The sequence below is a fragment of the Malaclemys terrapin genome, chromosome 1 (genome assembly GCF_027887155.1).
Source record: "Malaclemys terrapin pileata isolate rMalTer1 chromosome 1, rMalTer1.hap1, whole genome shotgun sequence".
NCBI lineage: Eukaryota > Metazoa > Chordata > Testudines > Emydidae > Malaclemys > Malaclemys terrapin.
The window spans coordinates 20,062,166-20,089,918 of NC_071505.1; the positions used below are offsets into that span (position 1 = coordinate 20,062,166).

Consider the following 27,753-nt stretch of genomic DNA (forward strand, 5'->3'; position numbering starts at 1 on the left):
TTCTGGAGGATTTTGGGATTTAGAAATTTGTTTTAATTCCAATTTGGAATAAAACCTGAAAATTTCAAAATTCTCTGGAAAAGTCCCAAAAGCATTTTGTTTGGGGTTGTTTGAGCTTTTTAATTTTTTATATTATATTATATATTCTACTGAAAGAAATTGAAATGAAAAGTCATTTTGATATGAAAACTACAATTTCTGATGGAAAATGGTCCCATTGAAGATTTTCTGAACAGCTCCAGTATTTAGCCAACCTTTTTTGATCTGGAAATCTCATCAGAATATAGTCTCTCTTGATAGGTCTAGCACTTTCTAAGAGATGTGTGAACCGAGAATTGAGCTAGGATGCAGGAACTCATGAGTTCTAACTGTTTTTTATTCAGAATAAGCATTAACTGTATAATTTATTCAACAAATTTTGCATCATTTTCCTGTTCTGCAGATCATTCCCCATCCTCAAATTTGTTTGATCAAAGTTATTTGCCAGTTACTGTTCTGTAACTCATTCATGGCAGATAATTTTGAATATTTGATTTTCAAGCTGTTTTGACTGACCTTTCACCAGGCTCTGGAATGTGAATGATTTATATAACAAAACCAAAATGAAGTATAGAGATATGCACAAAATAAATTACTTTGTTGACTTTATATAAATACCTTTTCAAAGTACAGAATATTTTTTTCTTGGTCCAAAGAGCAACCCATGCGCTTTCAGTCTCAGGAGTCTCAGACAGGAGACTCTTAAGAAGTTAGAAGTACAGAACCCAGAAAATAAACTCATAGTGGTAACCTGGCTTCATAGGTGATACAAGATAGTTGGTCACTTCTCAGTGCACATGCTGTTGTACAGGGAACTCAAGCAGAACAAAGTGCTCTGCAATGCTCTGCAATGGCCTCTCTTTGGCTCACTTCTTTACACAACAGTTCTGTTGCCAGTGGTCCTGCGCAACTACAAAGAAGGTGATTGGCTTTGCCCTGAAATGCAACAGGCTTCATCTTGATTCTGTCATTGCATAAAAATGTTGTACAGTTAGTCGACGGATAAAGAAGCAGAGGAGGACGTTTTGTAGGCTCAGGAAGACTGTTTTATATCTTTCAAAGGTGCCTGCATTGCATGAAAGTAAAATTTGCAGAAGCTGAGTAGAGGATTCGAACCATAAACTTCATAATAGCCAGCTGCGTATTGTCCATGTGCTTCCAAGCAGACACTACTGTATATCTCATGGGAGAATGGTACATTAGTGTACTTGTTCTTTTGAGAGAAAGGCATGCTAGTGGAGTTTAGTGTCAAAAGGGCAATATGGACATGAAGTGAGATAAGACTGGTTTTAATTGAGTTTGCCTTCTTGCTTATGCTCAATTTCTTTTACTTGACACAATAAGAAACTGCTGCAGAAAAAAACAAGTAGTTTAGGGATATAAAACAAGGTAGAAGTGTTGTGTACTAAGCAGATATATATGCTACTGCATTGTAAACTTGGTTAGATATAAGTTAGTGAGCACCGTGTAATTGTCAGCCATTTACCAGAAAAAATGCAATATTGTGCAGTTCCTCTTGGTAGCTTTTATTTTACTGGCTTTGGCCAATTTGGAATGGAAAATGCAACTGATTTCCTGGGTACTTCATATTGCTTGGACTGGATAGGATTGTGTAGAGATTTAAATACCAGCTTAAGCTCCCTTCATGTACAAAAGCATTGAATGCTTCTAACAGGCAATACCAGGTTTTCATTTCTTGCCATAGTTTGGGATGACTCCTTCACACTGTAAATAATTTACTGCCCAATAAAGCTGCTTTATTCCAAGCTTCTCTGGGCTCCTAATTTCAGGGTAAATTAAATACGCGTTTTTATTGCGACAAACAACCAGTTTTCCAGAATCCTTCTGTCATTATCAAAACAAGAACAGTTTGTCCCCGTTTTGTGCAGACAGTAATAATCTTATGCTATCTTTGGTTCCAGCCTGAGTACTGGCACCTTTTGCTGTTGCTAGTCTTACTATTTTTTCTTTCACCATTTTAAAATGACATGTAATTTCAGGAAATTGTTCAGAGTCTTTGTCTGATAACTCCTATTTCAAAAGTCTGTTAGCCAGTGGCCTGAGCCCCAGGGAGCATATGTGCTAGAACTAGATTGTTAAGATTGCTTTGTTGAGTAAAGAAACAACATTGCAGCACTTTTAGTAGGACACTATCCTGCCACCATTACTCACGTTGTGTGATAATGTACGTTGTGGGAAGTCCCACTGAAATTTCACAAAATTATAAATAGAAAACATATGGTCAAATCAATGCATAATGTAAAAATCAATATAAAATGGCAGATATGTGGGAGTACTCATGGAGTAAAGTACTATCCAGAGTGAGGAAGGATGGCAGAATGGGACTCTTAGGGCTAAATTGTGGTATATCCCACTGATCAGAGTTTGTGGTGTGCCCTCACCCCCCATACTCAGTTCATGAAGAATGTGAGTATTACAGATTCAGAGCTGGGAGTAATTCATGCTTTTAGCTCTGGCAGGCTCTGGTTCTGTCTTTGGTGTTGGCCAAGATGATGTCATTTTGCCACAGTTCTGGGTTGAGGATACTTGATGATGCATTGCTGCAGAAGGACAACCAGCTGGCATTCTTTCTCCTAAGGCTCTCTGGTTTCAGAGGAGGAAGTAACACATTCCATCAGCTTGATCACATGGTTGGCACATTTAGGATGGGAGGCAGAACTGTGGCTCCACTTAATTCCCACCCGCTCTTTCTTTGGTTGCTTGCTGAAAGAGCAAGTTGATAGGACCACCAGGTCCTCCAAAGCTCCAAATCTTGTGATGCACTCCGGATTTGGACACATTGTACTCCTTTTTAAGAAGCTAGATTTTATTACCGAAATTCTTTGGAATGTGTCTTTACCATTCAGTTGGATGGTCTCTTGTCAAAGGCAATTGGTTGAATCCAAACTTGGCAGAGAGGGGAGGTGAGCTGGAGTATGGAATCAATTATTTATGTGCCTGATGTCTTTCTGAGGGTTATATATTGCAATTCTCCAGAAGTTCTAAACAAGGCCAGGAGCCACTGTAAATGGGCCTACCCCTCAAGTGAGAAATGAAATACTAGGACCGCTGTGCTCTCTGGATCATAACACAGACACTGGTTTCGCTGAGCAACTTTAAGGGAGCAGTGGTTTTTAATCTTATTTCAAATAGTCATGAGCAAACCTTAAAGGTTTAGAGAGTTGTCAGGGTTCCCTCCCCAATCTGAACTCTGGGGTACAGATGTGGGGACCCGCATGAAAGACCCCCTAAGCTTATATTCCACCAGCTTAGGTTAAAAACTTCCCCAAGACACAAATTCCTTTCCTTGTCCTTGGACGGTATTGCTGCCACCACCAAGCAATTTAAACAGACATTCAGGAAGGGACCACTTGGAGCCCTATCCCCACCAAAATATCCCCCCAAACCTCTTCACCCCCTTTCCTGGGGAGGCTTGAGAATAATATACCAACCAAATAGGTTAACAAGGTGAGCACAGACCAGACTCTTGGGTTTTTAGGACACTAAAAACCAATCAGGTTCTTAAAAGAAGAACTTTATAATAAAAAAAAAAAGTAAAAGAAGCACCTCTGTAAAATCATGATGGAAGGTAATTTTACAGGGTGATAAAAAGATTTAAAACACAGAGGATTCCCCTCTAGGCTCAACTTCAAAATTACAAAACAGGAATAAACCTCCCTCTTGGCGTAGGGAAAATTCACAAGCTAAAACAAAAGATAATCTAATGCATTTCCTTGCTATTACTTACAATATCTGTAATTTTAGATGTATCATTTCAGTAGGAACTGGATTACCTGCTTGGTCTCTCTCTTTGTCTCAAGAGGGAACACACTGAGAGCACAAACCAAACCTCCCCCCACCCTCCCGATTTGAAAGTATCCTCTTTCCCCATTATCAGAGGGGTAGCCGTGTTAGTCTGAATCTGTAAAAAGCAACAGAGGGTCCTGTGGCACCTTTAAGACTAACAGAAGTATTGGGAGAATAAACTTGCATCTGAAGAAGTGAGGTTCTTACCCACGAAAGCTTATGCTCCCAATACTTCTGTTAGTCTTAAAGGTGCCACAGGACCCTCTGTTGCTCTTTCCCCATTGGTCCTTCTGTTCAGGTGCCAGGTCAGGTCAGGTTAATGGAACTGATTAACCCCTTACAGGTAAATGATTCTGTACCTCTGGCCAGGAGGGATTTGATGTTACTGCATCCATAAAGGTTGTTACCCTTCCCTTTATATTTATGACAAGAGTGATCCTGGGTATGTAAGAACATAAGAAGAACATACGGACAGCCATACTAGGCCAGACCAATGGTCCATCTAGCCCAGTATCCTGTCTTCAGGACATGGCTAATGTCAGGTGCTCCAGAGGGAATGAACGGACTAGGCAATCATCAAGTGATCTATCAATGGTTATCCACTCTCAGCTTCTGGCAGTCAGAGGCTAGGAAACTCCAGAACATGGGGTTGCATCCCTGACCACCTTGGCTAATTGCCATTGATAGACCTATCCTCTATGAACTTACCTAGTTCTTTTTGAACCGCAGTATAATTTTGGCCTTCACAACATCCCCTGGCAATGAATTTCACAGGTACACTGTGTGGTGTGAAGAAGTAGTTCCTTTTGTTTGTTTTAAACCTGCTGCCTATTAATTTAATTGGATTATCCCAGTTCTTGTGTTATGAAAAGGAGTAAGTAACACTTCCTTATTCACTTTCTTCACACCATTCATAATTTTATAGACCTCTTTTATATCCCCTTTAGTCGTCTTTTTTCCAAGCTGAACAGTCCCAGTCTTATTAACCTCTCCTCATATGGAAACTATTCCAGACCCTTAATAATTTTTATGCCCTTATCTGTACCTTTTCCAATTCTAATATACATATATATATTTAGATGGGGCACCAGAATAGAAAGCAGTATTTAAGGTGTGGGTGTACCATGGATTTTATATAGAGGCATTATGATATTTTCTGTCTTATTATCTATCCGTTTCCTAACGATTCCTAATGTTCTGTTAGTGGGGACCACGATCAGCAGGTTCGGCCGATCACGGCCCCCACTCGCAGCGGTTTGCCGTCCCGGGCCAATGGGGGCGGCGAGAAGCCGCGGCCAGCACATCCCTTGGCCTGCACCGCTTCCCGCCGCCCCCATTGGTCTGGGACGGTGAACTGCGGTGAGTGGAGACCGTGATCGGCCGAACCTGCCGCGTCAGCAGGTAAATAAACTGGCCCGGCCCGCTAGAGTGCTTACCCTGGAGAGCCGCGTACCGAACGTTGCCGACCCCTGTATTAGCTCTTTTGACTGCCACTGCACTTTGCATGGGTGTTTTCAGAAAACTATCCACAATTACTAAAAAAGCTTTCTTGGTAACAGCTAATTTAGATCCCATCATTTTATATGTATGGTTGGGATTATGTTTTCTAATGTGAATTACTTTGCATTTATCAACATTGAATTTCATCTGCCATTTTGCTGCCCAGTCACCCAGTTTTGTTTGATCCCTTTGTAACTTGTCATAGTCTGCTCTGGACTTAATTATCTTGAGTAATGTTGTATTGTGTGCAAATTTTGCCACCTCACTATTTACCCCTTTTTCCAGCTCATTTATGAATATGTTGAACAGCACTGGTCCCAGTACAGACCCCAGGGCACTCCACTATTTATCTCCCTCCATCGTGAAAACTGATCATTTATTCATACCTTTGTTTCCTACCTTTTAACCAGTTACTGATCCATGAGAGGACTTTCCCACTTATCCCATGACAGTTTAAGAGCCTTTCATGAGGGACATTGTCAAAGGCTTTCTGAAAGTCCAAGTACACTATATCCACTGGATCTCCCTTGTCCAGATGTTTGTTGACCTCCCTCAAAGAATTCTAGCAGATTGGTGAGGCATGATTTCGCATTACAAATGCCATGTTGATTCTTCTCCAACAAATCATGTTAACCTCTCTATCTGATAATTCTGTTCTTTACTAGGGTTTCAGCCAATTTACCTGGTACTGAAGTTAGGCTTACCAGCCTGTACTTGCCATTATCACCTCTGTAGCCTTTTTTTTTAAAAATTGGCATCACATTAGCTATCCTCAAGTCATCTAGTACAGAATCTGATTTAAATGATGTGTTACATACCCCAGATAGTAGTTTTGTAATTTCATATTTGAGTGCCTTCAGAACTCTTTGGTGAATACCATCTGGTCCTGGAGACTTATTACTGTTTAATTTATCAATTTGTTCAAAAACCTCCTCTAACTGACACCTCAATCTGGAACAGTTCCTCAGATTGGTCACCTAAAAAGAATGGCTCAGATGTGGGAACTTCCCTCACATCCTCTACAGTGAAGACCATGCAAAGAATTCATGTAGCTTCTCCACAATGGTCTCATCTTCCTTGAGTGTTCCTTTAGCACCTTGATCGTCCAGTGGCCCCACTGGTTGTTTGGCAGGCTTCCTGCTTCTGATGTACTTTAAAAAAAAAAGTTGTTAGTTTTTGAGTTTTTGGCTAGTTACTTTTCCAATTCTTTTTTGGCCTGCCTAATTATACTTTTATACTTGACATGCCAGAGTTTATGCTTCTTTCTATTTTCCTCAGTAGGATTTAGCTTCCAATTTTTAAAGGATCCCTTTTTGCCTCTAATTACCTCTTTTACTTTCTTGTTTAGCCATGGTGGCACTTTTTTGGTCCTCCTACTTTTTTTTTTTTATTTGGGGTATACATTTAATTGGAGCCTCTGTTATGGTGTTTTTAAAATGTTTCCATGCAGCTTGCAGGCATTTCACTTTTGTGACTATATCTTTTCATTTTTGTTTAACTAGCTTCCTCATTTTTGTGTAGTTCCCATCTCTGAAGTTAAATACTACTGTAGTGGCTTCTTTGGTGTCCTGTCCCCCCCATGCACACACATCCTGAAAAGCCTAAATAATTATACAAGCTGCCCATACTTCTGTCTTTATTCTGCCAAACTGGGCTAAAAATCTAGCAAGAACGGTTCTCTTATGAGATTTCTGGTGCTTACTGCTTGGGTTGCAACTAGTACAGGCTTTCTGGTGGCATTTTGGCACTTCAGCTTGTGGTCCTGGCCAGTCATGTAAAAAGGAATAACAGTTGGGACGGAGGAAAAGATACTCTCTGCAATTTAGAACTCATAAGAAGATTCTCTTTGATATAGTTATTATTTTATCTGAATCAGTTGGCCCCACATTTAATCTCAAATTCCCCTCTTTAAACAAACTGCTCATTCAGTCTAGATGAATGGCTGGGAAGTCTGGTGGTGCTTAATAGTTTCCATTTCACTATTGATTGATTTGACAGGACATGGCTGTAGGTGCTGTGTGAATTATCTCCCTTATGCTTAGCTTTAAAAAAAAAAACACATGCACATTTCTTTTCTGTAGTCTCAAGCCCCCTTCACTGGGAGATTTAGTAGTAGAATTTGGATTATTTTTCCCCTTCCCATTGATTTTAAAATGACATTATCCTTTAGTGCGTTTGAGACCTGGAACTCATGTTTCTCCAGTTATAGAATCTGATTCTCTAACTGGCTCCATAAATACACAAGTTTAACCTCACCCCCCTGTGACGGGGCTGCCCATGGGAGCCAGCTGAGGTCACTCAATTAGGGTGAACTGCAAACAAAACGGGGCAGACAAACCCCAAACGCTGGTGGATATTCCATTACTTAGTTTACCAAGCCAGCACAGAACAGCTTCTATAGTACCTCACTGGTTACTCAGAAGTCCAAACAATGCAGTTCCCTTAAAGTACCCAGCCTCAGGCCTCCGTCCAGATACACACGTCAGATATGATGACGATTACTGAAAATCTTATCATATAAAAGAAAAGGTTCTTCCAACCCCAAAGGGTCAGCCACATACCCAGGTCCAATTATAACTTAGATCTTACCCAAAATACATGCTTATAGTCAATTCTTATTAACTAAACTAAAAATTTAAAAAAAGAAAAGAGAGTGTTGGTTAAAAGATCAATATACATACAGACGTGAATTCAGTTCTTGAGGTTCAGATAAATAGCAGAGATGAGCTTGTAGTTGCCAAAAGTCCTTTTAGAAATAGTCCATAGGTTATAGTCCAATGTCCATATTCAGGGTGGCTCCAGTCAATGACTGGGGATCTCAATCTTCGTGGCTTAAGGTTTACCCCTCTTGAAACCCAAAGCAGATCTGAGATGAACCAGGATCGTGTCCCAGGGTTCTTATACATTTCCAACAACCTTTTGGGCTGAGAAAACAATAGGCTTAACTCTCCTGCTTCCAAACATCCTGGCAATTAGCACAGGCTAATTTATCCATTAAACAGTTCAGATACAGGTTACCACAACCTTCAAAGAGACATATAGACAATAGTACTATTTCACTCAAGTATTTTCCTAAATGTTAATATTCCGTTTTTGATCTTTGAATCAAACAAGACTTGTTTGTTTACATCACAAGACTTGAGCAAACACCTATCCTTCTACCTCTAACAATGCAGACTTGCATTTCAAAGCTCAATTCACTTACATATCTTCCTAACCAGTCTGTAAAGTTTGGCCATGGGTCAGGTCAGTCTGTGAGTTAATTAACTCTTTCTGGCCCTGTCATCTTTCAATGAGATATTATATCACACTCATAACATCACCCTCCCACACCCAATCACCCCTATGTGGAGACAACTAGTATTGTGTTAAGATTTTTTTTTTTAATTTGGAGAAGTGAGGAATCTTCAATTTTCTTTATCCTGCAATTGTTTTCTAAGGTAGGTATATACAGATAGCTGCATGAATAGCTTGCTGTTGGTGGGAAAGTCTTCACTGGGATCCATTAATGGCACTGAATGCAGAAGACATATTTGTGGCACCTGTATATGTCTAATCCTTTTTCATGGAGGACTAGGAAGATTATTTAGGCATGTGAACCTTCGCCTCCCTCCCAGGCTTCTTTTTTCATCTATTATTTTCCACTTTCTTAATCTTAGGGTTTTTTGGGTACAGCATGGACAGCAGCAGATTCAGAGGAAAGAAAAACTTTTCAGCCTAGAAGACAATCAATAGCTCTTCCAATTCCCATTCATGCACAAATCATTAGAAGCCTTTCTATTAAAATAAAATCTGGACATTTTCTTTATACAAACTCAAATGAAAAAGAGCAAACTGGTAGCAGTTCTGGTGCCATCAATCTCATGACCAATATCAGTCACTGGTGTCATTAGACCCATGATGTGAGTGTTAACAAATCATTTTATTGCTGGCAATTAAATATATACTGAGATGCCATATCAACCACTGCGGCTCAAAATTAGATAGAGAACAAGATGATAAGTTAACAGTAGGAGTTTGTTATCAACCACCTGATCGGAATGGACACCAAAACGAATGGCCAATAGCAGATATCCAAACCACTACCAAGGAGGAGACTAATAGTACATCCTTTAACCCTCAGCCCCTACTTTGATCACTGCATGCAGTCCGATGATTTTTCCAGGGCCCCTTAAGGCTGTTGGCAGTGTCTTGGCTGCACTTCTTAGACTACTGTTTCTACCCAGCGCTCCAGCCTAAGAACCATTTTCTTGCCCGTTTCCTTACAGGAGTTTAGAATGTCATAGGACACAGAACTGGAAGGGATCTTTTGGGTCATCAGGTCCACTATCCTCCTATTGCTGGTAACCCTATCATATAATCATGACATTGTTATCACCAGGAGTTGAACCCAAGATCTCTAGAGCTAACACATGAGCATAGCCAGTAGAGCAGGTTGAAAGTTTTCCATCAAAACTGTTTTTCCATGGACAATTGGGTTTTTGATTAAAGGAAAATGTTCACAAAAAGTGTCTGCTTTCTGTGGAAAGATTCAACATTTTGTTGAATAACTAAATGTTTTCAGCCCAAAACTGAAAACATTATGGCTGCAAACTTTGTGGATTTTGTTTTTTTCAATTAAAGGTCAACACTTTTTGTGGGGAAAAAAGAAGTCCAAACAGATCTACTCTACAGAAATAGGTAGAGTAGTGGCAGACTCATTCCCTTTGTGGATCAGACACAAATGAATAACACACATTGAACTTTGGGGTCTTCAAAATCCAGATATAAACCTAAACTTGGGCTCACCATGTCTAATATTCAATTCCAGTAACAGAGTTGATGGGAAAGGAAATCAGTGTGGAAAAATGTAAAGTAGGGTAGAGTAACGAATAGAAACGAAAAATACTGAATGCAAAATACACCCTAAAAGGACATTTTATTCCAAATGAGCACCAGGAAAGAAGTTTGGTGTTCACAGAGAATAGAACTCTGACACCTTCAAAATGTAAGTAAAATCCAGGAGATAAATTCAGCTATTGAGTACAAGTAGTCTTATGATAGCATTTAAGTACTTCATAAAGGAAAAATCAAAGCATAACTCCAAAACGGGGAATAACTGGCTAGGTGGTAATATGGCTGAAAAGGTTCTGGAGGGTTATAATGGATTATAAATTGAATGTGAGCCAACCATGTGATGCAGTTGCAAAAAAGTCTAATATCATTCTGGGATGTATTAGCAGGAATGTTGTATATAAGACAGAGGAGTTAATTGGCCCACTCTACTTGGCATTAGCAAGGCCTCAGCTGGAGTATTATGTCCAGTTTTGGGTGCCAGCCTTTAGGAAAGATGTGAACAAGTTGAAGAGAGTTTAGAAGAGAGCTACAAAAATTACAAAAGAAAACCTGACCTATGAAGAAAGGTTAAAAAAACCTGGCATATTCAGACTTGAGAAAAGAAGACTGAGGAGGGAGGGAACTGATAGTATTCATGTACATTAAGACTGTTTTAAAGAGGATGGTGAGCAATTGTTCTTCATGTCCACTGAAGGTAGGATGAAAAGTAATGGGGATAATCTTCAGCAAGGGAGATTTAGGCTAGACATAAGGAAAAACTTTCTAACTATAAGGATAGTTAAGCACTGGAATAGGCTTCCAAGGGAGGTTATGGAATTCCCGTCACTGGAGGAAGAACTGATTAGTCAAACACCTATCAGAATGGTCTATGTGTTATTGGTCCTGCCTCAGCACAAAGGGGTGGACTAGATGACCTCTTAAGGTCTTTTCCAGCCCTACATTTCTATGATTCTAAGGTTAGGTGAGGTCTTGTTTGGAATGCTGTGCTGAATTCTGTATTCCTACTACTACCCATAAGGCATAGAGGAAGAAGAGGTCCACTGGAGGACAAATTTAGTGACTTCTGGACTCCAGGAACTAGTCTTTACAGAATAAACAAGGAAACTGGGAGACATATCATTCCCCTCTGTTTTAACCATGGACAAGCTGAGATGTGCACTAATGACCCCTAACTGGCAGGTAACTCCATAATGAAGGAGCAGCAACACATCCCTCTGCGCAGTCACCACTTTGAGTTTTTATGGGGTTTGTGGGGGCATGGCTGCTCAGATGTGATGGCATGAGGAGGGAGGCAGTCTGGGAAACAAGCAGGAAGAACTGGAAGTCCTGGTGCAATCAAGGAACTATGATGAAACTTGGTGGGGCAATTCACATGACTGGAGCATTGTCATGGATGGATATAAACATGGAAGGACAGGTATAGGAGGAAAGGTGGAGGAGTTGCATTGTATGTAAGAGAGCGGAATGATTGCTCAGAGCTCCAGTATGAAACTCGAAAAAAGCCTGTTGAGAGTCTTTGGGTTAAATTTACAGGAGAGCAACAAGGGTGATGTTGTGGTGGGTGTGTGCTATAAATCACCGGATCAGAAGGATGAGGTAGACGAGGCTTTCTATGGACAACTAAATAAAGTTGCCAGATCACAGGCCCTGGTTCTTATGGGGGACTTCAATCACCCTGACATCTGCTGGGAGAGCAATACAGCAATACATAGATAATCCAGGAAGTTTTTGGAGAGTGTTGGGTACAACTTCCTGGTACAAGTGCTGGAGGAACCAACTAGGGACCATGCAGAAAAGGACCTGGGGATTACAGTGGACAAGAAGCTGGATATGAATCAGCAGTGTGCCCTTGTTGCCAAGAAGGCCAACAGCATATTGGGCTGTATTAGTAGGAGCATTGCCAGCAGATTGAGGCAAGTGATTATTCCCCTCTATTCGGCACTGGTGAGGCCACACCTGTAGTATTGCATCAAGTTTTGGTCCCCCCCACTACAGAAAGGATGTAGACAAATTGGAGAGAGTCCAGCAGAGGGCAACAAAAATGATGAGGGGGCTGGAGCACATGACTTACGAGGAGAGGCTGAGGGAACTGGGCTTATTTAGTCTGCAGAAGAGAAGAGTGAGGGGGGATTTGATAGCAGCCTTCAACTAACTGAAGGGGGGTTCCAAAAAGGATGAAGTTAGGCTGTTCTCAGTGGTTGCAGATGACAGAACAAGAAGCAATGGTCTCAAGTTGCAGTGGGGGAGGTCTAGGTTGGATATTAGGAAACACTCTTTCACTAGGAGGGTGGTGAAGCACTGGAATGTGTTACCTAGGGAGGTGATGGAATCTCTATCCTTAGAGGTTTTTAAGGTCTGGCTTGACAAAGCCCTGGCTGGGATGATTTAGTTGGGGTTGGTCCTGCTTTGAGCAGGGGATTGGACTAGATGACTTCCTGAGGTCTCTTCCAACCCTAATATTCTATGATTCTATGTGGCATCATCCTATGACACACTTATGTGGAAACAACCACTGGGATTAGTGCTGATCCTGCAAACAGTCTCAGAAATTAGATTAAGGGTGGCTCTGGTTCACGCATGAGCAAGGAGGAATCCCGATTGCCAGAAGTAGGAGGCCATGGTGCACAGTGCGGGTCTTGTCCTGAGATTTCTTCAATTGCCCCAGGGCTCTCTGGAAATATATGCTTTTGGCAGGCCTTCTACTCCCTACACAATCCAGTTCCCTGCTCACATGAATTGTCAGGAGTACCACAAGTGGCAGAGTTCTTAGTGTAATTTCACCTATCTGATGGGCTCTTCTTTGGCAGAGTATGTTATAGTGCTGTGTCTGTCTTCTCTGGAAAAACAGAGGCTTTGGTGGGTATCTCACTGAGGCAGGCATGGTTTGGAAAGTTACCTGCTAATCATCTCTTAAGAGTGACTATAATTTAAGTGCAAAGCGTCATGAAATTCATCTCAAAACCAATGGGGTCTTAAAGGAACCTAGGTAGTGTTCAAATAGCTGGACTGAGTGACTGAAAGCAGCCAATGGTAATAGAGTTTTAAAGAGTTATTTGATGGCTGAATTTACAAGGGAAGAATCATTGTGGGAATATGAACTCATGGTTAGGACAGACCAATGATTCATGATGCGCTATTTCCTTTTATCCCTATTTTCCAGTGTCAATTATTAAACCATTTTCAAAGTATATTTAGGGTGTCTTATTTAACTTTGGGTGACATTGCAAGGCAGTTTGCGGAAGCCTGCACCGGAAATAACACACACCAAGTCAAACATAAATATCATTAACTTGGATGGGATATTATCTGGGTTCTGGACTGTATTTGAAATTATTTGTTTTTAGATTTTTGGCACATTTCATGTATAAATACAATCCCTTTGTATTCTTTGTCTTCAAGCTTTAAGGCTGACCAAGATGACAGGAAAACTTTACTAAGTGAGAGCTTTTAGCACAAACGTTTCTATCCTCAGCATTATATCCATTCTATTAAAATAAGTGAAAAGTGCCATCCACAGCAATCTTTTCAAGAAAAAAAACCTATATTTATTTTTCCTGGGAAATTGTGTTATTCAATGTGTGAACAGATATTGTTCATTGTTCTTTATTAAGTGTAATGTCACAGTGTGTTATCTGTATATATTTCTCAACTTGCCAAGGGCTAAATGCAGGAGAATTAATTAATTTTGAGTATCAAAAATAGTAAACCAAAATAAACCATCTAAAGCAAAAATAATTTCTTTAGAGTTGACATACAGTCACCACATGAAATTAACCTAATAAATAGAGGTTTAGCACCAGTTTACTAAATTGCTAAGGGCTGTGCTTAAAAACTCAAGGCATACCGTAAGATTACCAAAGATATTAATGAGCAGTTGAGAAATGTAATGGTACGATGTCTGAAGAGGAGGATGTTTTCATACACAATTTGTGTGGGACTAGATGGTGTATCGATGATACTTCCTTTGGATTCCCTGTACTGTATCAAAAATCATCAAATGCAATGAAGGAATGTTTCATTAAGAGTAACAGGAAGGTCCATTGGGATTCTCATTGTAGGACTACCCTACTCACTTTGTCAAATGAATATGAAGTAAAGTAGAGCATAAAGGTGTTTGCAGCATGTAATTGTGATGAATAGCACTTTCTTAACATTGATTACATTTATATCTTACAAGCTTTTTTGTAACCCATTATTCCTGTTCTGTACAGCAAGGCCTACCAACCACCGACCTACAGAAAGCTCTGTCTCCACTGGCTCGTCAGCCAGTAGTTTTGGCAGCGGATATAGCATGGATAGCGAAGGAAGCAGCAGCACCACAGGGGAGAACAATCTGTTTCCTATTCCAAGAATGTAAGGCTTTTTCTTTAATACACTGTATTGTCCTGACAGTACTATGTACAGCACTTTGAGGCCTCAGGCTTCCTCATATGTCATTTCTTCCCAAGACTTGTGTTACACAGTATAACAGCTAATAGCATTTAACCAGATAGGACTCTTGTCAGAGTCCGTAATTGCATTTTCCACTGTTGCACAATTATAAATGTTCAAGCCCACTATACCCATGATTCTACAGAACAAACTAATCGCTGCAATCCAGGAGCAACCTCATCCTCGTTCCTTTTTGTGCACATTTGTAGAGATGGGCTTGAGACACAAAGTGCTGATGGAGAGCAGAACTTCTGCCAAATTTGGGGATGTTCAATTTGGGTCTTTAATTTGGCCCCATTCTTGACACAGGTACTAACAGCAAAATTCAGATCCAAACCTCCCCAAAATTTAGGAATTTGAATTTGTATTTTTGGTTCGGCCCATGTCTGAATTATCATAGCAGTTTGAGGAAGACTTCTTCATCAAATCCCTTCTTTTGCTAATATAGGGGTATTCTACACAGTCTGACAAGTTTCACCATCAGGAAGTTTATCCTTATTTTACAAGACTAAGCTTTATTATTATTAACCTTATCCATTACTTCTAGTTATACCCCTTGTATCATGCTAGATAATTTCTCTCCCCTTCTGATGTTAACACTCTTCAGGCGGAAATAGATCAACTGTTTTCAAAGTCTGTCTGGTCCATGAAACATTTGCTGATGGTCTTTGAAGAGCTAGCTGGTCACACCAGGCTGGCTATGCATATTGACCCTATTCGCTGCAGCACTGAATCCCACCACTGTGTGGTATTAAGAGTCGGTTAATGCTGCTAGGAAAAGTGCTGGCTATGGCTTGGCACCCTTTAGCCCTCTTCAGAGGGGAGTACAAAACATGAGGCTGTCTGAGACCTAACAGCAACATGACTCTCATTGCTACAGAGGTGTGTGGATGCTCACTTCAGTAGAGAAATTCTGATTTCCTCCAGCTCTGACTCTGACCCCATGTTTCTAAATCAGACCCACACTTTGGCCAGTGCCAGTGCTATCAGCCCAACACTGGGCTGGAATCACACTAATGTCTAATGAACCTTTTCAAGGAAATCTTCCTTTCCTTGGCCTTTTCCCAGCACACTATGGTCAGTTCTTGCTCTGCAGTCCTGAAATCTGATGCACAAGAGATGAAAGCAACTTTTTTAAAGGTTCTTGACTTTATAAACAAAACAAAACCTATTTGTTCTCTAGAGTTTGTGACATTCCAAAGTGCTCATCCCTTGTTGAAATGTAGTGGAATGGCAAATGACTGTAACTTATTAGATGCTAAAAAGGAAAAGAGCTCTCCATCTTACTTTTAAGTTTCCCCTTCAGCAGCTTAGGGGAAGGGGGAAATGAGCTCAGGCAGTAAAGTTCCATCTGATTAATTTTTTATTGAATCTTTCACTCAACCTTGCTGTAGATTAAAACAAATTGTACTTCAGGGGAACAAAAATTATTTTTAATTGTATTTTACAACCCAGATGCATAATTAGTTTATAATGATTCCTAAAGATAAAATACAAGTCCATGGCATGTTAGGGAAGCCTGAGTTTTAAACCACTCTTATTTTGGGCCTAGTGCTGCTGGCCATTTGAATATCTAGCTAAGAAAAAAAAATTAAAAAGTGATACTATGGGGATTATTTGATGAGGTAGCTAATTAGAAGCATGTCATTGCAGATGTTAGACATTGTTACAAATCTCAAGGGAAATTAATAATTATATAACAATAGAAGAAAGCATTTTATAAAATCACTTCATTTGGTGGGTCATTTTTTTTTTTTGCATCTCTCATTATCAAAATGCCAGAGCTTGTATGAAACTTCTGATAATTACCAATGTCACTCAGACCAAACCCTGCTGGAGAATAGGGGCCAGATTCTTCATTGCCCAGTCCATTGTGTAGACTTTTACACCAGTGCAAAGAGGTGGGTGGGAAATGCTACTAAACTAGAATGGCAAATGACTACACAATTTGCAGGGAATCTGACCCTGCGTACTAATAATTCTCTACAGCATATTTGCCATACTTTGTAGTAAAATTCATCCCGAAAAAAGAAATACTTTGCTAGGCAATTAAACTGAATTCAAAATTCTGTTTAGTATTTACTTTTTCCCCATCAGATTTTTTTTTTTATTTTAGCACAGAGAAGGACGACTTCCTTCTGCAATGTGAAACTTAAGAGCCTGATCCTCATCTGGTGTAGCTCAACACTGCTCCATTTGACTACAATGGAACAATTCCGATTTACACCAGTTGAGGATCTGGCACTACATCTCGATCACAGTACATTGTAAGGTCATCCATTGTAAATTGGAAGAGTCAATTCAAAATTGCAAAGTTTATTTTCTGGAGGATTGTAATTATGCCTCAAAGCATGTTGTGACTTGCTAGAATAGGTAAAGAGTAAGCTGAAATAAACAACACAGGACCAGATACTGATCTCTGTTACACTGATCTCTGTAACATAGATAAAAACCTGCCCATATTAATCAAATGAATAGAAGAAATAACTCTTCTTCTAAATCAAAGGAATTTTATCACACTGGGTAGCTGTCAAGATCAGACACAATAGATGAGATCAGAGTTATAGTGTCTCAATGATGAGTTGTTTATCATGTTCAATGAGTATGAAAGAGCCTTCCCATCCCAACCTGAATTGTAGTGTCACAACAGTTATTAAAGAAATACTGTGATTGAGCAAAAACTTGTCTTACTGTACAAATCATAGTAATCTAATTCAAATATCTTGCTGAGGATGCCTCTTGTGGTATAAGAGCACTGACTCATGAATGATGTGACCAAAACCATAAAGAGACAAAGTGGGTAAAGTAATATTTTTTACCGGACCCTCTTCTGTTAGTGAAACAAGTTTTTGAGCTTACACGGAGCTCTTCTGCAGGTCTGGGAAATATAGCTAAATACAAAGCGAACCAGATTGTTCAGCGTAAGTAGTTAATATATATCATAAAGGCCCATACAAGGTGAAGAGGCTCATTAACACTACGCCAGTCATAGTGGGGGAAGGAGGGGAGGGAAGCTAGGGAAGAGGGGGGTTGTGTGTTATAGATTATTGTAATAGACCATAAATCCAGTATTTTTATTAAGTCCATGATTTTTTGTGTCTAACAACATTATGAATTTAAGCTCCCAGGCTCATCTTTTGAAGGTGTTGTGCAGGTTTCCTTTCAGAATGAGGACTGAGAGGTCGATATGAAGTGATCATTTTGTGAAAAGTGTGCACTCATGGGTGATATTGTGTTTTTTTCTTTTATATTTCTCTGTATGAGTTCATTGGAGACTGTAGTGATAGTCTGGTTTCACCTACATAGTTGTTATTGGGCATTTTTTCCCTCCTTTCTTCCTTATGACTGGAAAGCTGTTAATGGGCTACTTTACCTTTAATGGTCCCTTGAAATATATGTTAACTACTTATGCTAAACAATCTGTTCCACCCTGTATTTAGCTGTGGCACTCAGTACATTTCCCAGACCCGAAGAAGAGCTCTGTGTAATCTTGAAAGCTTCTTTCGCTCTCCAACAGAAGTTGGTCCAATAAAAGATATTACCTCACCCACCTTGTCTCCCTAATATCCTGCTAGTAACGTGGCTGCAACAACACTGCATCCGGTCAAGAGCTGTGATATATTAGAATATTACATGGGCTAATGCTTGTGTAACTAAGATCAGTTTCTGGACCTGTGTTATTTATTTCACATTTCCCCTTAACCATAACAGACCGATTGGGAGAGTAGAATTTGATCAAGTAACAAGCTTTCCAAAGATGTGATTACAAGCTTCTGCAAAAAAGAATTTAGCATCTCCGAAGTCTCTTCCAGTTGACAAAGGGAGACTTGCTGTTTACAGAAACAAGAAATTCTGCATGTCCAATCACATTCTCTGCAAAGTTATTGCCTTTCCTGTTATTTATGAAACATATTTGGCACCCTTGAGGGATGTCAGGAAGTGATTGTTTCTTCTCTTTTTGGACTGTACCAATGCCCTTTCTGTTTGAGGATTTCTTTTGTGCTTTGGTATCTTCTGTTCAAGGCTTCATTGACCATTACAAAACTGCTTTTTTCAACAGAGGGAAGATGAGCCAGAATGGACAAGAATCAGTAAAGCAGTCAGGAGTGGGATTAACCGATGCAGAAGGTAAAATGAAATACAAACAACATTACAAAGAGGTGTCTGACAGTTTATACAAAAGAATAATTATTCTTTCAACTGTTCACATTATGAAGTATTAGCTGAATCTGTGTTTGTATGACAGTCTTAAGGCCTGACTCTGAGGGTCCTTGCTACACCCTAGCAATGTCAAAGGGCTTTAGTGTAAATGAGAATCAGATCTTAGCTGTTTATTTAAGGTCATTAAATAGCCATCTTGCAATGAATAACAATTCTCACACAGCAGTTCTCATTGCTTTTCATGCTACTGGAATAAAAAGAAATGCTTAATGTAGTCTATGGAACTGATTCCATGCCCCCACTGAATTCAATAGAAAGACTTCACTGGGCACTGGATCAGGCTCTTCTTAGTACATTTCATGCTACCCACTAAATATAGGAAACATAATATGAGGTGGCTCCATCCGACATTAAGTTAAAATAAAGGGACTATCTTAACCTCCAGGCTGACTGCTGGTCTTGTACCCAGATGAAGCTCCTTGAGAATATTGGTTTGATGGGGAAGATCTTGGATTTTTTTTATTTAAATCTATGAGGAAAGTTAGTGTCCATGACAATGAGGACAATATGCCTATCAGTGCCTGTGAGGTTCCCCACACAGCTGTCCCAAAGTAGCTCAGGCCCAAATACCGACAGTAATCTCTAAAATGGGTCATGCTTTTGTGACATACACCAATAGAATGAACTATCAAAGAACAGTGTTGGTGGGAATTAGCATGATACAGACAATGTCCATAAAATGGGGCGGGGGGGAAATTAGAATTAGAGCTGGTTGGAAAATGGTGTTTTTTCTGTGGAGAAATCATATTTTTGGTGAAAAATCAAAATCCCAAATATTTCGTCCAAAAACATATATTGCAGTTTTGAAATGCTGCTGCAGTGCTTTATAGGAATTGTAGTTTGGATGTATCATGTTCCCATTCTCCTCTCTAGGCCAGGCTCCTTGGCCAGACTACATGATACATCAACATCTCCCTTCTGGGTGAAAAGAGAAGTTGCAACCATCATGGCAGTCATAGTGCATCATGGGACATGACGTCTAGCTGGGGACCTTGTCCTCTGTAGGAGAATGGGAGCAGAAAGTTTTTGTGGAAAAAAATTTAAGTCAAAGCCTCAATTTTTCATTGTAAGACAGTTTCAATGGAAAATTTTTGACCAGCCCTAACTAGAGTGAGTCCATGAAACTCATTTTCACTTGTGAGTATTAAGTCCCTACTTGAATCTGGGCTTGAAAGATTAGTACCCTGATCCCAGGTGCCACCTAGGATAAACACCAAAATCTGGAATGTTCATGGAAACAGCTTGTATTTCAGTGTGTTATGCATATTTTTTATTTTCTAAACAATATTTTTAGAAGTGATTATATTAATATGATTGTAACTGGTGCTGCACAGCCTGGTAGGCTATTCTGTCAAGAGATTCCTACGCAAAAGATGTTTGCCCTTAAGACATTGAAGCTTTCCATTTTTTAATTCCTGCATTGTTGGTTTTTAGTCATCCTGTGCACTGTTTCCACTTTATGTGGGGACTAAAACTCAGAATCTGACTCTCCTCTCACTTACACTAGACTAAGGCTGTGTCTACATTACGGACCTTACAGCGGCACAGCTGTATCGCTGCAGCTGCACCGTCATAAGGTTTCCTATGTAGCCATTCTATACCGATGGAAGAGAGCTCTCCCACCGGCATAATAAAACTACTCCCAATGAGTGGCAATAGCTCTTGGCGGGAGAGCATCTCCCGCCAACATAGCGCTGTCCACACTGGCACTTTTGTTTCTGAAATTTATGTCATCCTTGACCAACAAAAGTTTTGCTGACAAAAGTGCTAGTGTAGATAAAGCCTCAGTATAGCCAATAGAGTTACACTAGGTGTGAGAGAAGAATCAGGTCCTTAGATGGCGCTGGAACCAATCTGATGAGTTCTCATTACTAGTACTCAGAGTAGTTCAGCAGTCTGGTTCAACAGCTCCAAAGGCGGCTGTATCAAAATCGGCATGTCACAAATGTCTTTAAACAAATGTAGGGATTGAGGGCAGGTCTATACAGGGCCTCTGAGAGCGGGTTCGGGCCCCGGTGAAAATATTTTTTCGGGCCGCCTGGCAAGGGCGGACCAGCTAAACAGTCGAGGAAACCGGGCCCCCTTCCGGACCACCGGGCCCCAGTAATTTGTACCGGCTTCCCCCACCTCTCGTCAGCCCTGGGTCTACACTACAGCGGGGATCGATGCTCTGAGATTGATCCACCTGTGGTCAATTTAGCGGGTCTAGTAAAGACCCTCCAAATCAACTGCAGATCGCTCTCCAGTCAACCCCTGTACTCTACCCCTGATGAGAAGAGTAAGGTAAGTTGACAGGAGATTTTCTCCCGTCGACCCCCTGCGGTAACTCAGCCTAAGGTACGTCAACTCTAGCTACGTTATTCATGTAGCTGGAGTTGCGTAGCGTAGGTCGACTTACCGTGGCAGCATATACGTAGCCTTAGACTGAGAAAAGTGGTCTCATGTTTGGACAAGACAGACAGGAAACCACCCTCTACAAGGTTCAAGTCACAGATGGGATGCAGAGTATTAAAAAAAATACAGAGATGGGAGGAATAGGTTTTGCAAGGCTCCTCTCCAATTTTGCACAATCTTTGTAGATAATTAAGATGTGCAAGTATGTGATTATTTACAAATCTGTACTTACATGTCTAAATGACCAAAATTAAAGGTGTGTATATCACTTTACAGGAAAATTTGGGCAGCTATCCACATCTCTAATTTTGCAGAGAAAAAGAAAAAAAAGAGAAGAAACATTAAGATTAAAATGTGATCCTTAACATCCATAACAGTAGTAGGGTTATAAGTATAATTCTAATAAATATGATTCCCTGAATTATACTTAAGGTGAGTTTGATTTATTTTACTTTCATGGAATTAATGATGCCTTTGAGTAAGCTCAGTGAACCAAAGTACAATATAGGACAGGAATCAGATAAATAGTAAAGCTATGTACATTTGGGCTCACCTGAGATAGTCCCTCCTTCACATTGAATTCACATTCTATATTTATATACAGTAACAGATGCCTTGAAACAAACCCTCAGGTCTTTACATCCTTTACCTTTAGAATGTTTGAAATCTAGATCCAGATTTTGATCCAAATTTTGTGACTTAGGTCTGTTTCTAATATCCAATAATACCAATTCTCTGAAGCAGTGCTTAATTAGTGCCTGGGCTGAGCCACATTACCTCTAGGCTTGGCTATTCATAGCCCCAGCCACTCTGGGCTTGCCATGTCAGTTATGAAAGTAAAAATAACTGCTTGAGCCCTGGCACCTCTTTCATTACAAATTAGGCACGGCTCAGAAGGAAACAACCATTTAAAATAGACTAAGTTGTCATTCATAAATGTCTATGTTCATCTTGTTCGCTAGCTCTCTATTTAAATTTCGTCCAATAAAAATATTAGGAAGGAAACACAGGACTTTAATAGAAAAGTATCTATGGATATCTTACATAATGGGTGATGTGTACTTTAATACATGTGCATATAAAAATAATCAGTACTAGATGATAGTGCACTTGCTTAAATTTTTACTAGTGTCTGCATAGAATACAGTTTGATATTTGGTACAGGAGATCTAGACTTTAAAGAGGAACTGTAGCTTAGGGAGCAGGATATAAAAAAGCAACACATTGAATAGGTTTTTTCTCCGACACATTTGTGAATTCCCCTAAAGTAAATAGGCAAGAATACACTGATGGCACTGTAGCAGTCTCAGGGGACTAGATTCTGTGACACCTCCTGAGGGACACAACCCGAAGGTAAGAGGAGGAGCCAAAGTAGCTTTAGCCACCTTTGCACCACTTGATTTCCAGGCTGCCATAGAGAACAAAACAGTCACCGGCATAAGTCAGGGCCGGCCTGGGAGCTGCTGTAACTCATGCCCATCTGTCCTGAGTTGTCTTTGGGGTCTGTGGCATTTCAGAATCCTTGTAGCACTGAGTACTATGACCACACCCCTTATGGCCGGACTTGTGAGAAGAAGCAGAATAGAGGTGTTTAAGTTGGCACTAAGCCGATCCTGCACTGGGAGCATTCTCTGTTGGCTCTTTGCCACTCATAATGAACTAAGCAGCTGCTTTTATTTGTCGGGGTAAATTGAAACGAATGTGTACATTCTCTCCTCAGAAGAGACCACTCATTCATTGAAGAGGAGTTGAGGAAGCAGACTTTGGACATCCACTGATAGTGTGAAAAGGAGGGAACTTACGTTAGAGCTAACGGTGTTTTGTTACCATTAATCAAAGATTTGATAATGATTAAACTGTCGGGTTCAATTGGGCAGCTACAGACACTTTGTCCATGTGTGACTGGCATGTCTGGAACCAATGCTCCATGCAGGCAAAGATCTTGATAGCCCTTTAAGTGTAGTATTTCACAAACATATTTTTGGCCCACATTTTCTTCAGGGTCTTACACTTTTCTTCAGCATTAGCCATGCATACTGACTTGTTCCACCTCATTTTTTTGTCTTGAGCAAACCTATTTATTATGTTTGAGGCTGGAAAATTCCACTCTCCTTTCAGTTTTTCTCTTGCTTGGTGTTCATCTATAGAGGCAACACAAGAGTTTCATCTCGATGCCAATGGGTTATTGTGATTCTGAAAAGTGTTATCTCCCCTGGGAGTTTGGAAATAGCCAGATTCATTGTGTAAATACTGAATTTTTTGGTATATGTAAGGAGATGAGAGAGGGAGAGGGAGAATGCATAACTCTTCTTACTAATAAGAATAATTCCCAATTATCCCATGTGTCCTGCATTAAGGTTGTGTTTATTTTAGTTTAACAGAACTTTATATATTGTTTGCTACAACCAAATCCCAGCTCGGCTCCATATCTCTCTAGTAGCACATTGACTGACAACACACTCAGCCAGTGAAACACCAAACCCGTTCATCAGAAAGCTCACTGGCCAATTATGCTGTGACAGCTGATTCTAGCAGTTTCAAAAATTTACCTCTTATAAATTGACTCTGTAAAGCCCAGCCTGTATGGAACTCCTTTTGATGGTAATGTGAGTTCAATATATAAAGCACTTTCAGAAGAAGGTCCAGCGGCAGAGAGCTTAAGCTACAGCTGGAGTTCTGCCTAACTTCTCCACGGCAATTTTAGACTAGTATTCACAACAATCTAGGCTATTAGCAGCAGCTATTATGAGCTTCTCTGACAGTGATATACCTGCACTATTTGCTGCCTTCCAAAATGTGTCAAGCATCACAGGTATGTCAAACTATTGCTAATGCAGTTTTTTTTTCCCTTTAAATCATGGTCTGGTCTGGCAAGTATTTTTCTTTAATCAATAGAAGCTTATAGTTACTATCCATATAACAATTGATTTGACCATAATGGATATTGATCCAAGACTTTAAAGAAAAAACGAGCCAACCAGAAGTGTTACCAACGCTATCTAGGTGTGATTGAATGGATAGTTTTAGTTTTTAAATTCATCTCCAGGAATGCAGTGCAAGAGAAAATTGCCAAACCCTCTTAAGATCTTGCTTCAAGAGCCCTATGAGTCAAGAGACAGTGTTCTTTTTAATAGTATCAGGCTATGTGCTTATGGGCTTATTGTGGGCTTACTTACACTGAGTCAATGGGACTATTTGTGGAATAAAACACTACTCAAAGTGAGTAAAGATGGCAGAATTTGGTGCTTAATCAGCAAGAGATCTATATATGAAATGAGACACTGCCTGTTTTCTGCAGTAAAGGCTTTTTTATTTTTTATTTTTTTTTAAAAAAAGCTGCTATGCCTAGAATTTTTCAGCCTTCGTGTTTTTTTTTAAAACTGCCTTTTGATATAAAATCCCTATCATGCTTTGTGTCAAGTCCTAACTCACATCTACCATCTAGGGCTCCCAACAGCATAAGATTAATCAGTGCCAGAAATATTTAAGAGAGAAAATATCAGCAAGGATGATCTCTGGCACTGAAAAATTGCTTTAGTGCTGGGAGAAGGTGGCATAGAGGAATAGAAAATAAGCAGGGAAAGTGCTGCAGTTTGTGTTGACTGATGTAGCGCTCCTCCTTTGCTTTCTGAAATTCTGCTTTTCATTACACAAGTTAAAGGGATCAGATATATTTCTAAATAATGGGTGATTTAGAGGAAATGTTATTAGAGTACAGGACTAGGATCTAGGAAGTCTAAGATGCACTGCTGAATGTCATTTTATGGTTATGTGGATTTGAGCCAGTTCCTTATCCACTAAGGTTCACCAAATTTTTTCAATAAAAATTGTTTGTCAGTGAAAACTCCAGTTTTCAACTAAATGAAAAAATTCATTTCTGCTTTATGTGTGAATTTTTTTTTAATCTAAAAAGAATGCCTCAAATATTCAGTCAAAAACCAAAATACTTTGATTTGGATATGCTGCCAGAGTGCCTTCTTGGAGTTGTAGTTCAGTTGCCTCATGTTTCCATTCTGCTCTATTGGCCTGGCTCCCCACCTGGACTACGTCTCCCATGATGCATGACTCCACAAGAGGAGACTATGATGAATTGTGGGAGAAAAAGTTGTACTGGGCTACTACTAATGCATTCTATGGATGTCTTTCTCCATTCACGAATGGCTTGCTATATATTTCTTCTTTGTTTTCTGCAGCCTTTTTTAATAGAGTCTTAGCAATTTTAACTGCTGATTTGGCTTGCCATTTGATTGGCTATGGCATGATGTGGTATGACTAATTTGATTGGCAATAGTACAGATGTAATATTCAAATTCTGAGATAAATTCCTAAACTCACAGCAAGTAAACTGGAGTTCATTGTCTGAAACTACAGATTCTGGGATACCATTCATGCTGAAATGTTTAATTGCTTTCTTTGTGATGATCACTGAAGTAGTGTCTGACAGTTTGTGTAGTTTCTAGAAGTCTGAATACTAGTCTACCACAATGAGTTAGTTTGTGTGGTTTGCAATGAAAAAAATCCATTCCTACTTTTCTTCAAGGTCTCTTAAGAACACTGTATATTTGAATTGTCTTTTTGCTGCTTGACCTGCATTGCCCCACATGCTCATCAGGTCTCTGATACCCGTGGTCATTTTTGGCCAGTATACAGTTTTTGTTGTTTACAAGATCACTCTGGTGTATTCCTGAGTTTCTATTCTCAATGATCCAGTTATTATGATTCTACTGCCTTTATATAGGATGCTATATTGGACTCTCAGCTCATCTTGATAGTTTCAGTATTCCTGGGAGGCAGGTGGAGCTTCTCCCTTGGTGTCTGGCCATCCTGACAGAATGACAGATGCGAGCACTTGTAAATCTTGTCCTGTATAGTTTGTTGTTTTTTTCTTTCTTATGCAGTAATTTTAGTTTCTGATTTCATGTACCTGCAGCCGCCGCCTCACTTCTGACTCCATGTTTAATAGTCAAGCATTAAAAGGGAGAGAGACAAGACTGTAACATTCAACCTTTATTCCATCCTCCATATACACTCTGCTCCCTCATCAAGAACTTCCTGAATGTAGAGTTCTCTAAGAGTCTAGACTTCATCATACTACATTTCCGTCTATTGGGAAGCTATTTATTGTAACAAATGGAATGTATACTAAGGGTGAATTTGGACTAGAGGGCTGAGACTATAAGGAGAGAGGAATCTGAACTATGTTGGAAAGAGATATAGAGGATCCAAAGTACCTGGAGAAAGAAGTCCTTGTAGCTACTTTCTGTGGGCCCCAATTGTGCAACCCTTCTTCATAATGGTTGGTACTTACTCACAGTAAGTCAACTGAGCTACTTGTGTTAGTAAGTGCTCATCAACATGACTAAATGTTACGCAGTGCGACCTGGAGAATAAAATGCTCAACTCATCCCTAAAGCCCATTTTACTCAAAGTCGATTTGAAGGAATTACACATTTTGAGTAAAAGGTATATTAGTTTAACTCTGGGATTATGCTCCTCACTGACACCAAACTCAGTGCAGTTTAAAGGATGGGGAAGCAGGAAATGACATGCTAAAGAGAAATTTGCCTATTGAACATTCACACTGGTGAATGTGGATCTGAGTTTACAGACTATTGCCAAAGCTACTGTAAGGGAGTGTTTTATTTATCATTCATATAAATATATTGTTGTTGTGTTTTCCCAAGTTGATCATGTGTTCCCTTTTCCCCTAATAAAGTTTTTCTTATTTCATACACAAACTGAATATCTGCAAGTGGGGAAATAGTGCCTATTAAGGGTGCCCATGGAAGGTATTTAGTGATCCCAGAAATTCTGGGAGGGGGCTCGAACTGGGGGTGTTCGTTAGTTTTGGCACCCTAGCTGTTTGAACCCAGCCCTTGTTATTGCCAATAGCACCTGGCCAGAAGGGTTGCATTGCTAATCCTATATATTCTAATAGCTCACTTTCTTTCCTATAAAAAATTACCATGATCAGAGTAGGTTAACTGCTTAGTGTCATGACAAGGCATTAATTTAGATTATCAAATGTGCTGTAGAGTATCATAAAGTTTAATAAGCAATAAAGTAGTTAGAAATGGCAAGGTTAATATGAAGTGTTGCCAGTTAATGTTTGCCCATTATTCCAAAAGAAATTCAGTTAAGATTAAACTATAAAGTAAAATCATATGCTGAGGTTGCATGATTTCCCTGCAAAAAACATGGATTCCATGTGTGGACCGAAAAAGCCCAAAATATGAAACAATTGTAATGGGCCAGATCCTTTGTCTATTTGGGGCCAGCTGGTGTAAATTCAACTCAATGGAGGTATGATGATATTACAGCAGCTTGTGCTATCTTTTCTTTGGTTAAAGTTTTATTACATTTGGTGAGTTATGCTAAATGATTAATTAAATAAAATACAGCTCTTTAAATCAAATCTAGGTCTTTTTATTTGGGAAACTGCTGTCTCTAGCAGAAAATGGAAAGAGTATCTGTATAAAGAGAACCAGTATTCCTTTTTCCTCTTTTAAAGATAAGATATCAGTA

General features: G+C 39.7%; 1 protein-coding gene across 1 annotated transcript in view; it reads left to right on the forward strand.

The window, feature by feature from the left end:
* PCLO (piccolo presynaptic cytomatrix protein) overlaps positions 1 to 27,753 on the forward strand; it is a 534,443-nt gene that overhangs the window by 463,518 nt on the left and 43,172 nt on the right. The window contains exons 21-22 of the mRNA XM_054016176.1: positions 14,394 to 14,535; positions 18,674 to 18,741. Of these exons, the coding sequence (XP_053872151.1) occupies positions 14,394 to 14,535; positions 18,674 to 18,741 (210 nt within the window). The remainder of the gene's footprint in view (positions 1 to 14,393; positions 14,536 to 18,673; positions 18,742 to 27,753) is intronic.